Source organism: Urocitellus parryii, chromosome 3 (assembly GCF_045843805.1).
Source record: "Urocitellus parryii isolate mUroPar1 chromosome 3, mUroPar1.hap1, whole genome shotgun sequence".
Lineage (NCBI taxonomy): Eukaryota > Metazoa > Chordata > Mammalia > Rodentia > Sciuridae > Urocitellus > Urocitellus parryii.
In genome coordinates, this window is record NC_135533.1 from 219,743,567 (window position 1) to 219,755,179 (window position 11,613).

Here is an 11,613-nt window from a genome sequence, read left to right on the forward strand (position 1 = left end):
GGTGCCAAGGCTGGCGAGCGGCTCATTCACGTGTGTTCAGAAACCTGGGGGTTATCGAGACGGGGGGTGAGACTGTGTCTGAGCGCCTCTGGCCCCATTCTTCCCGAGATTCCTCCCAGCTCTGCTCTCACACCTGCTCTCACCAGGGTGCAACCCTGGAGGCCAGGGAACACGCCCATCTCCCCCATCTTCCCTCCTGCAGGCCTGGCTCCCGGGGTCACCCACACCGGACTCCAGGGGTCTCAGGGACCCCTCCTATCCCGGCCACAAGAAACACACTGTCCCCAACTATGTCCACCTGGAGACCTGGGTTATTGCTTCATAAGCAGAGCAGAGGGGACTAGGCATTCCTGGCCTCTGATTGGCTATAACCAGCTCCAGACCCCAGAGTCCAGGCAGGTTCTGGGTTCTGGTTCTGAGTTCCAGGTGCTGCCCACGCCCAGAGGGGCCCCAGCATCCCGGTTCTCAGATTAACGGAGACAACAGCTGGCCCAGGTGGAGTGCTGCCTCCAGCAGCCCAGCCCAGCCCAGCCTCCCACGCCTGCTCCCACGGCCTCCCCATGAGCACCCCAGCCCCTCCACCTGAGAACACTGTGGCAGCAGTGCCCAGCTCACTTGCTACCCTCACGTGGGCAGAAGTGGGGCCACCCAGGTGCCAGAGGAGGAGCCAGGAGTTGTGTGTGACAAATGAGGGCAGCAGAGGCTCAGCAACGCTGTGCCGCAGGACACCAAGCACAGGATCTGGACCTGTGTCCAGGTGACGTCAGAGCCTTCCCTGTGCCGTGCTCTCTGCAGGGGTAAGGGACCTGAAATTTCCAGCCCCTGGGGGCCCCAGGTGGGGCAAATGTCCCAGAATGCCACACACCTGCCCAGCTCCCCTCCCAGGGGTCCTGCTGCCCCTCCACCAACTCTTAATTGTGAGGGCTCCTGCAGGGATGTCCCAGGACCTGGCAGTGGTGAGCACCAGGACCCAGGTCCCACCTTGGCCCCTCACCCACCAGGCCACACCCCACCCGCCCAAGCCTCCAATAAAACACCAGGCAGAACCCAACAAGCCCCGATGGCATCACTGGGACAGGGCGGGGACAGAGCTCCAACCTCCCTTCAGGATGGGGTACAGAAGGCACAGCTCTACACCCTCCTCCCAGGTCCACAGGGGCAGGTGCGCCCAGGGGTGAGGCCCGGGCAGCCCCCAGGCCAACAGGGGTCCCAGCAGCTGGCTGCGTCTGTGAGCTGCTAACCCAGGGAACTCCTCAGTCACCAGGAGCCCAGCACCCCTCCTCCGGTATCCTTTACTCAGACCCCTGGGATCCCGGGAGAGGGGTAAAAAGGCCAAGGGGGAAGGGTCCATGGAAAAGGGAAGGCCACATCTCCAAAGGGCCAAGCTATCCCTGTCAGTCCCTTGGGGGCAGGGGTCCAGGTCACAAGGACCTTCTCAGAGGCCACGGCACTGGAGAGTGACCGTCAGAGCCTGGTCCTCCAGAGGCAGCAAATGCAGCACCCCCCCTTTACCCCCAGGGCTGCTGGCCACCCCCACCTGACCCAAGAAGTGCTGAGGGGACATTTCTGGCACTGACTGGTCTGGTCCCTAACCCTTCCCCCACCCTCCACAACTTCAAGATGAGCCCCTCCCCACGGAAATGCTCCAGGCAACGCCCCTCTGGGGGGGGGCAGAAGGAAGAGGCCAGAGGAAGCCACTCCTCCCCATCACCCCCCCCTCTGCAGGCCTCCTGGGTTTAATGACCCTTCCGGGTCCTCCACGGGTGGGGGAGGGGATCAGGACGGGCCTCCAGGCTGGGGCTTGAGGAGGGGGCAGGTGGGAACCCCGGAGCGCCCCGGAGCCAGGCCTGGGTCCCCTGATGCGCTCGATTAACCCTACCCGGATGACGCCCACCCCTGCAGACCCCTCCCCCAGGAGTCCTTTGTCCTCGGCCCCCACCCCCACTTTATGACAGGCCCAGGGACAGACATTCCTAGACGGGGATGGGGTGCAGGGTGGTCGCAGGGGTCTGGTGGGGTGGGGGCGGGGATCAACCAGGGACCACACCCTCCCCCCATGCGTCGGGAGAGAGGTCACCAGCTCCGCGGGGCCTTGCAAAACACGGTTATTTAAAGAGTTGTGCAAGGCTGGGGCCCGCGGGTGGCGAAAGGGGCCCCTCAGTCTGCAGAAGGAAGAGAAGGGGGAGGGGAGGGGCACAGAGCTGGGGAGGGGGCTGAGAAAGTGGGGAGGGGGGCCGGAGGAAGTGAAAAAAGCAAAACCAAAGACGACTACAAAAACCCCGTCCGGATTTCAAAGGCTTCTTGGAAAGCGACCGATTTGCATGGGGGGGGAGTGGGTACGCTTGCGGCCCGAGCGGCTAAAAACGGAAGATATTTGACAAACCCGCCGCCGGCCGGCGCGAACGTTGGAGTTGACACACGCGCGCGCGCCCCGCGCTTCCTGCGCCCGCTTTTGTGTCTGGGGTGCGCTGTAACTCAGGAGGGGGCTCTTCCCAAGGACCCCTGCCAAAGACCCAGGGACCCGGACCGAGCGCACGCCGGGGCACAGGGCCCCTATCTGCACTGGAGTGGACACTATAAGTAAACGTACTAGGCTGGACAGGGTCGCCGGGAACTCTCAGGATTCGTGAATACACACCGGTTTCGAGTAAGAAAAATGAAATAAAACCCCAGAGCGCAGCCCCCTGCGCGCGCGCGGAGCCCATTTCCTTCCGCCAGGTCCAGGGGAGCGCGCACTCACGACCCTCAATTGCCCCGCACACCCCTGTTTGGACAAGAGCATGAATTTCACCCACTTTATACGGAGTGAGGTCTCCTAGTCCGACGCAGGGGCAAACGCCCAAACCGAGTCCAACAAGGGTCGCCTGCCCAGTCCTAGACCCTCACCGCACCTCTACCTAACTTTGGGAACCCCTCCTAAGCTTCCACCGCGCACTGCGCGCAGCCAGAGGCCGGAACCCGCGCTGCAAAAGGCCTTACCGCGCGGGGCAGTTTGGGGGGCGCATGCCCGCGGCCCGGCGTCCGGCCTGCCTGGCCCCGCCCGGCCCCGCCTGGCCTCCCTGGCCTCCCCGGCCTCCCGGGGGCCGGTGCGCGCTGCTGGCTCCCGGCCGCCCGCGGGGCTAGTGCCGCGCGCCTACTCACCGACTCTCCAGCAGCGTCCGTGTCTACACCCCCATCCGCCCGGATTGGTACGAGGCTCCCGGCGCGCGGCCGGCCCCCCGCCCCGCCCCTCCCCCACCCGGCTCTCACCGCCCCGCAGACAAATCACCGGGTGACAAATCGCTCTCAGATGCAAATACCTCGCCGGTGATTCAGCGCCGGCCCGGGACGCGGGAGGGGTCTCTCGAGGCCCCCTCCCCCTTCCCCGGACGCCCCCCGGCCCTCCGCGCTCAGTCCTTCAACTCACAACTAGCCTGGGGGGGGCGGGTTGGGGAGGGGGAGAGAGTGGACGGAAATTTTCTGGTCCCGGCCCCTTTAAATGATAATAAATAATAAAAGGGAAGGGGAACCGAGCCACGGGACGCCCCGCCCCCTGCCTAGGGACAGTGGGCAAAGTGCGCGTCGCGGCCCCGAGCGCAGAGGGCTCTGAGGGCGAGGCGGGGCTCTGAGAGCGACTGAGGTGGAGGGACGGGGTTGGGCTCGGCTCCAGCCCCGGGTGTGCTGTAGCTGGGGGACCCCAGACCACCCGGGTCCGCGAGCTTTCCCCATATTACCTGGCAATGGGCATGGACCTACCCGCCCCGGAGTTGCACCTTCGCCCCTTAGGCTGAGCCGGCGCGACAGTCACTTCACCCTAGAGCGTCGGTTTCCAAGTCTGCGTGCGAAACGGGGTTTGAGACCCGGGAAGGAGCGGGCTGCGGTGACCCGGACGAGAGTCGAGACCTGCGGGGTCGCGCGGAGGGCGCCCGCCCGCGGGCAACCTGGCCCGGAGGCGGGACGCGAGGTCCTGGAGCTGCGAGCGGCGATCCCGTGCGCCCCGCCGCAGGCCTCGGAGCCCAGCCCGCGGCTGGCCGGGACCCGCACCTGGGGATCGGCGCCCTTCCCCTCCCGGCTCGGGCGGGCCCGTGGCCAGGCGCTCGCCCTGCCGGCCGGGCCCCACCGAACTGCGCCCCGGCCCGGGGAGGGCGAGCGCTGCGCCGGAGAGGGCAGCGGGAAACACTCCCGGGAGGGGTGCGAGCCGCCCCCCCGTCGCAGTTTCTCCCCCGTAGGAACCCCTGTTAACTCGGCCCGCTGCTGTCCACTTGAGGGTTGCTCCAAAGGAGGAGGCAGCATGGGGGGTTGGTTACCCGGAGGTCCGGAGGGGAAGCTGCTTCCCCCAGCTGGGTGCCGCATCCCCAGGCTAGGGGCCCGGAGGGCGAGGGGCTGCAGCGGCCACAGCTGCCTGCTGGGAGGGGGCTCCTATTTTTAGCCCGGGAGGGAGCTGGGAATTTACACCCAGACTTGCTGGCTCCCGAGTATCCTGGGATGCCCGGTGATGGGGGAGGGGGACCTGGCAGCCAAGGGAGAGTGTGGATTTAGGTCCATGCCAGCCATGAAGTGGGTACCCCAGCCCTACAAGGTTTGGACAGACCATTTCGTGGAGCCCCTCTGAGTCTGGGGACACCCTCCAAAGCTTTAGCCTGATGCCCACCCAATCCTGGTCACTCATCCTATTCTCACTCTCTATTTAGGGGTGGATCTTACAAATTCACCCAGGCCTGGTTCTCAAGCTTCTCCAAGTTAAACCAAAAGTGCCCACCTGCCCACATGTATTCCTTCTCAAGCATGTTTGCCCCTCTGTGCCTTTGCCCTGGCCCCCGCCTGGCCTGGCCTGCCCTTCCCCAGAGGGCCCCTTGGCCTGTGTCCTCCTTCATGTGGGTGCCCTCCTCAGGTTCCCTCGCTGGCCTCTCTTCACACCCCCACCATGCCTCAGATCTTCATTGAAGCCTTTTCTGTTTTGAAATAGCTATTTATTTAACCCCTGTGTCTGGCTTCCAGTAGGGCCCTCAAGTCCTAAGGACTACAATGTCAGATGAAGTTGGTTAAATGTTACCTCTCTGGCTTGCTTTTCCCCCAGGGCTTTCAGTGTATGTCTGCACAGGAGACTCCAAAATCATCATTTTTAAAATCTGAAGGAGACTGTTGGCCCTCACCTCAAAGCCTGACCCTCCATTGCCATCCATACATATTTGGATACTGAATTTGTTGACATTAGGCAGAAAAGCCAATGTCCACAAAATGTATGCTTATTTATTTACTTTTATAAAAAATATCTTTGAATCATCAGTAGATATTTATTTTATTCGTTTATATGTGGTGCCGAGACTCAAACCCAGTGCCTCGCACCTGCTAGGCAAGTGCTCTGCCCCTGCACTACAAACCCAGCCCACTATTCACTTTTATTTAATAAGGAGGCCTTAGGGATGTGGCTCATTGGTAGAATACTTGCTGCCCGTGGCTCTGGGTTCAATGCCCAGCACAGTTAAAACGTAAAAAAGGAAACACCCCAGAACCTGATAATGTAGGCTACATTAATAATGAATCCAGCCCGAAATGTTTTCCACATCTTTTCACCGACAGGACCCTCAAAACAAGTGCCTAGGACATGGGAAATGCATGATGTGACTGTGTTTGTCCCTTTTCACAGCGGGTACATTTCCTGCTGGGGGTCCGGGTTGGGTGCGAATGAGCGACCCCTGGGCATCCAGCAATCATTTGTGGGATGAAAAGAGCGAGATGGATTCGTGAGACGCGCGCGCCACTACCTGGGCGCCGGCGGGGCTGCTGCCTTCTGGGCGTGGCTAATATCTACTGGGCGAGGCTTCGTACGAGAAGGGTGGCGCCCTGTCGGGGGCCGCTAGGTGGCGCCGTCTTACCTTAGAAAATGGGATTCCCAGGTTGGACTTGGGGAAACTGAGGCCCACAAACCATTTTCTCCTCTTCTTTTCTTTTTTTTTTTTTAAAGAGAGAGATAATTTTTAATATTTATTTTTTAGTTCTCGGCGGACACAACATCTTTGTTGGTATGTGGTGCTGAGGATCGAACCCGGGCCACACGCATGCCAGGCGAGCGCGCTACCGCTTGAGCCACATCCCCAGCCCCTCTTCTTTTCTTTTGCTTTATTTTTGTAGTACTGGCAATGGAACCCAGGTCCTTGAACATGCTAGGCCAGTGCTCTGTCGCTAAGGTACATCAGCAGCTCTTTATTTTGAGTCAGAGTCTTCCTAATTTGCTGGAATTTGTGATCCTCATCCCTTCTCTTCTTGGTTACTGGGATCACGGTATGTATCACCACCATGGCTTTTTAAAACTTTTTTATTTTGAGAGAATTATAAATTCACATGCATTCTTAAGACATCATGCAGCAAGATCTAGTGTAAGCTTACCCAGCCTTCCTAGTAACATCTGGCAAAACTGTAATCCAGTGTCACATTATGACATTGACATCAATATAATCCACTATCTTATTCAGATTTTCCATTTTACAAGGAAAGATTTACCACCCATTTACCCCCTGTCAAGTTCAGGGTTCTTCACTACCACCCCCCACCACCCCCACCCCCACCCCACCCGCAATCATCCCTGACCCCTGATGGCCATTTCCCATTGTTCTGTCCTTTCAAGAGTATTAGATCATGGAATCCTGCATCTTGTGTGCTTGGAGTATGCTTTCTTCACTCAGCGCCTCTGTTCATGGCGATCCAGCCTGTGGTGCCCATTCAGCACTGTCCTTGCCCTGTGGCCTGTGTGTGAACCAGGCACTGTTTGCATACAGGCCACTCACTGGAGGACATGCGACTGTTTCCAGTTTGGGGCTCTCACAAATAAAACTATGAGGATTGGAGGACCCACTTCTGTGTGGACTTGGGTCTTGTTTCTCTGTGATGGGTACCTGAGCTCCCTGCTGGTGTGTGCACCTGTGTTTATTCTCACAGGAAATTCCTGCAGCTCCCTGTGCACATACCACAACACACTTTGTGTTCAGGCCTACTGTGTACTGGGTCTTGGAGACACAGTGGGAAGCAGGTCACACAGGAACCCCAGTGGGTTCAGCCCAAGAGGATCAGACCCATAGTGGCATCAGCACTGATTAAGCCTAGGGGGTGCACCTGACCCAAAATGAATTATTTTGGAAGGCCTGGAGCCCTGAGGGTGCTTGTTCTGCAGGGTGACTGAGCTCTGCAGCTCCCACAAGGAACCAGGGCTCTCCCTGCCTTTATGAGTGGGAGTTGTGGGGCTCCTGAATTGAGAATCCTGGTTTCCTTCCGGAAGTTTCTGCCAAAGAAGCCTGCCATGCAGGGAGGAGGCCCAAGCAGCCAGATGAGGAGTACTTGCCCCTGGTCTGCCAGAAGACCAAGCACACCCCCCCCCCAGCTTCCAGGTCTGGCCCAGAGTCTTCCGCTGAGCCTATTTCACATGTTTCCAAGATGCACACTGTTTTCACATTTTAGTATCACTAAAGTTGAATGGCTCTTACATGTCACAGTCAGCCACATGATAGTGTGTGAAAACATCTGACCCTTTCTGGAAAGATGGAGAAACTACCACTGTTAGCACATCCTCAGTTGCAGGAATAACAAGCCACAGTTGGAGTATCACAGGCAGACCTATGGGAAGGTAACAACATTTTCTCTGATTATCTGAGATGATGATAAAAATAATAATAGAATATTCTCTGCTGCTGAAGCACGCCCTGCTCCAGAGGGGCCACGCGGATCCCAGGGAGTGAAGGAAGTGGCTCAGAGAGGAGCAGTGTGTTCCCCTAGTAGGCACAGCCCCTCCCTGCTGCCCCACTGCTCCTGGGTTTTGGCGTCCTGGTGGGGGCTGGGCGGGCAGCCAAGCAGTGCAGCTCCATGTTGGGGACCTGCAGATCCGAGGGTACCGGCCCACGGGGCCCCCGTTGGCGTCGAGGAGCACAAGGGCACACGCGTCGGAAGGCCTGTCGGAAGTGGGAACCCAGGAACGCGTAGAGCACCGGGTTCAGCGCCGAGTTGCTGTAGGACATGCAGTGTGCCCAGATCTTGAGCGCGTAGGCGGCATAGCTGCGAGGGTGCCAGGCGCCCGTGGGGCCCAGCGCCTGCAGCACCAGAAATAACTGGATGGGACCCCAGCAAGCAGCGAAGAGCAGCACCACCGCCGCCACCAGCCTGGAGACCTTGGCGCGCACAGCTCCCGCCCGCTCAGCCAGCAGCTGACCCTGAGGGCGGGGAGCTGGTTAGAGGAAAGGGCTGGGCTGACCCCTCAGAGATCCCCGACCCGACCTCCTGGGTTCAAGTTCCCCCAGCTCCATCGCGCACCTGCAGGGTGCCATCGGTGGGCGCTGGTCGCACCGCGGCCCGGCCCAGGTGGCGCAGCATGGCCCCGTAGCAGGCGCAGGTAGCGAGCAGCGGCAACAGGTAGAGAGCCAGCAGATTGTAGAGTGCAAAGGCGCGCTCCAGAGTGCGGCTGGGAAAGGCCTCGCTGCAGTAGGTGCGTGGTCCCGGCGACAGGCGATGCAGGGCGAGCACCGGCGCAGAGACTGCCGCAGAGCCTGTACCCCAGGCGGGGAAGAAGATCCAGCCCCTGGGAGGAGGGCGCGGCGGCTTGGGCTCCGCCCCCTTTCCCCAGGCGTCTTCGGGTGTGGCCTTTACTGAAGGCGGACTCAGGGCCGCTCGAGCCTTCCAGACCCTGGGTGTCCCTCTTTCAGGGAGACCCGGTGGGCTCGCATTTCAGATGCCCCACAGAGGCCAAGAGCGGGAAGGATGGTCCTGGATGACCCAGGCCTGGACACATTCCCCCCGCCCCTGCGAGCACCCGTTATGGCACTCACCCACCCAGATGCTGAGGCTCACGACCAGGGCCAGGCGAGGCGTGCGCCGATGGAGGGCACGCAGCGGGAAGACCGTCACGTACCAGCGGTCCACGCTCATCGCGGTCAGAGTGGCGCAAGTGGCCTGCACAGAGACCTGGAAAAGCCGGGAGTCAGGCCTGTGCCCTAACCTCCGGTCCTGCCTGTCTCCCCCCACGAGCGGGAACTCGGAGAGGAGACCCGGAGATGCCGACGGGGGAGTGAGGGAGCCCCTGGGAGTTGCCTGATTGAACCCCGAGTCTGAACCCCGAGTCTGAACCCCGAGTCTGAACCCCGAGTCTGAACCCGATGCTGGGGAAAACCGACCGGGCGCTGCAGGGCCGGCTGCCCTACCCGGACCACTGGTTCCTCCACCCCAGGACTCCAGGACCTCCTCCTGCTGTTCCGCTGCACCCCTCCGCGCCGGGCCCGCTCACTCCCACTCACTCGGGCGCACTGCGGCTGCGCAAACCCTCCCCACAGCGCACCTGCTGAATGTAGTTGACGAACTTGCACATGAAGTCGCCCAGGACCCAGGCGGGCAGCGGGTAGAGCAGGGCCGTGAAGGGCACGCAGCACAGCAAGAAAGTCACATCGGTGGCTGCCAGGTTGGCTGCGGGCCAGGGAGGAGTGGACACTAGTCTCAGGGCTCAGCTTCTTGACTCAGCCCCTGGCCCCCAACCTTATCCAAGGACCCCCCACATCGTTATCTGGAGACATTGGGGTGCTCTCCGTTCCCAGAACGGGCCGCGTAGTCATTCTGGCGCGAAACATTCTGCTCTCCTCCCCGAGCAGGCCTTTGCCCCTGTTTCCTAGTCTCCAAATTGGAGACAGTGGTGTAGCCCCCAAAGCCACCATAGTAGGAACCCTGGGCACACACCTGTGCCAGGTAGTGCACCCCATCTCACCCCAAGGCACGAAGGGAGCCTCGGAAAACCACTGAGGAGAGGTCAGACGGCAGGCTCAGCCCCTTCCCCTGCCCCTCCTTTACTTTCGAAAGACACCAGGCAGTGGAACAATGTGGCTTCCGCCAGCGGCCGGGCTCTCTCCGAGATCACCGCTCAACGCCCCCTTTAATTTCTCAGCCCACGGGGGAGTTGCAATTCTGGAGTTTGTTCAGCAAGTTTAAAGTTCAGGGACCCAAGGGAAAGGACGCCAGGGAGGTGGGGTCCCTGCAGGAAGAAGCTGGGTCTGTAACGGACCCAACGCGCCTCTGGGGGCGCCCCTGGCCACTCGGCCCTAACAGCGAGCGACCTGGGGACCTGGGGACAGGGACCCAGCGGCGCCAGACACTCACCGATGTAGAAGTTAGTCACCGTACGCATCTGCTTGTGGCGGCAGATTACGTAGATGACCAACGAGTTCCCGACCAGGCCCAGCAACATCAGTGCAGCAAAGAAGAGCGGCACGAGCCAGGCGTCCAGGAGCCACGGCGCAGGGGCCAGGCCGTCTGAGGTGTTGACACCGCAGCCGGGGCAGCCCGACGCATTGGCCGGCGCCCACCACGATTCATTGGGCCCCGACGTAGCCGCGACGCTCATGCCTCACGGTCCTCTTCCTCTCCACCGCCCGCGGGGGTTGCGTCCCGCGACTGCCCTGCGGACCCTCCTCTCGATTGGCGGCCTGCGGGGTGCGCGCACGCGGAATCCAGAATCCGGGAAGGGTCTCGGCTGGAGGCGCTAGTGCTAGTGGGCGGCTCCGCTGGGCTCGCCGGCTCCTGAGTTCGCAGCGCAGCTGCTGCACGTTTATACCCTGCACCCCCCACCTTGTCCCCGCCTTCGCTCCTCTCCTGCAGCCGCCCGTCTCCTTGCTCGTTCCACTGCGTGCGCGCCCACCATCCACCCGCGCAGCAACCTTCCCCAGTGCCCTCCTGCCCGCGCACCGCCAGGGCTAGAGCGCTGGAGGGATGGGCTGAAGCATGGTGTTGGCGGTGGAGCCGGGGAAAGGAGGCTGCGTGGAGGCTGAAGGACCGACCTCACCCGCAGGTAGACTCACCACCAGAGGGATTGGGGCTCCAGGAACCTGGGCCAAACTGACTGTGACCCAGCTTTCAGGAGAAGCCTGGATGAGGGTGAGAGGGTTTGTCCACAGGACACTAGGAGCCATGGAAGTTTTGGGGCAGGTGAGGGATATGCCAGATCTGGCTGGTTTCTGATGTTGCAAATCAGATCTTACTGACTGTCCTCTCCCAAGCGTCTGGCCGCAGTTGCCTAAGAGCTGCTGGGACTTAGGTGTTCCTTTCCAATGGCAACAGGAAACAGGTGGAGGGCACTTTACAAAGGCAGCAACCATGACCCCAAATCCCACATATGTCCACAGAAATTTACCCAGGCCTCCATCAATGTCTTGGGTTCTGGGATGTTCCAGCTACCATAGAGACCAAAATGGGCAAAGCTCAATAGCTAGTTCTTGCACAGTATGCATGATCCCCAGTACCCACAGGGAAGACCCACAAGGGGAGCAGAGAATAAATGTGTGGCTCATAAGTGCATCAAATATCTCCAGAAAGCTGAGCCTTGTGGATAACAGATGCTTCCCGGATTCACCCTGTTATGCCTTTAAAAATTATTTTTAACTAGGTGTAGTGCTGTTCACCTATAATCCCAGCTACGCAGAAGGCCAAGGCACAAGTTTGAGGTCAATTTAGTAAACCCTGTCTCAAAAAGATTGTGGGTGGGTGTGTGTGTGTGTGTGGGTGTGTGTGCGCGCGCGCGCGCGCGCGGGGGGGGGGGGGGGGGGGCTGGGTATGGCCCAGGGCCTCATACGTGCTAGGCAAACACTCGAACACTGAGCTACATCCCCAGCC

At 60.5% G+C, this 11,613-nt stretch overlaps 1 protein-coding gene across 1 annotated transcript; it reads right to left on the reverse strand.

Annotated features, from left to right (window-relative positions):
• Positions 1-7,742: 7,742 nt before the first annotated feature.
• On the reverse strand, positions 7,743-10,348 carry Kiss1r (KISS1 receptor). Its single transcript, XM_026413912.2, has 5 exons — positions 10,105-10,348; positions 9,296-9,420; positions 8,790-8,925; positions 8,278-8,510; positions 7,743-8,177 (listed from the first exon to the last, which is right to left on the reverse strand). Exons 1-5 carry the CDS (start codon positions 10,346-10,348, stop codon positions 7,743-7,745), a joined length of 1,173 nt encoding a protein of 390 aa, XP_026269697.1.
• Between the last annotated feature and the right edge of the window lie 1,265 nt (positions 10,349-11,613).

What these genes read in the sequence shown, in the direction of transcription:
- Kiss1r (XM_026413912.2), bottom strand. Translation starts at nt 10,348, where the DNA reads ATGAGCGTCGCGGCTACGTCGGGGCCCAATGAATCGTGGTGGGCGCCG. An exon ending in GGTGACTAACTTCTACATCG is followed by an intron (nt 9,421 to 10,104) that starts GTGAGTGTCTGG and finishes CCTGGCCCGCAG; the next exon opens with CCAACCTGGCAGCCACCGAT. An exon ending in CCACCGATGGCACCCTGCAG is followed by an intron (nt 8,178 to 8,277) that starts GTGCGCGATGGA and finishes CCCCGCCCTCAG; the next exon opens with GGTCAGCTGCTGGCTGAGCG.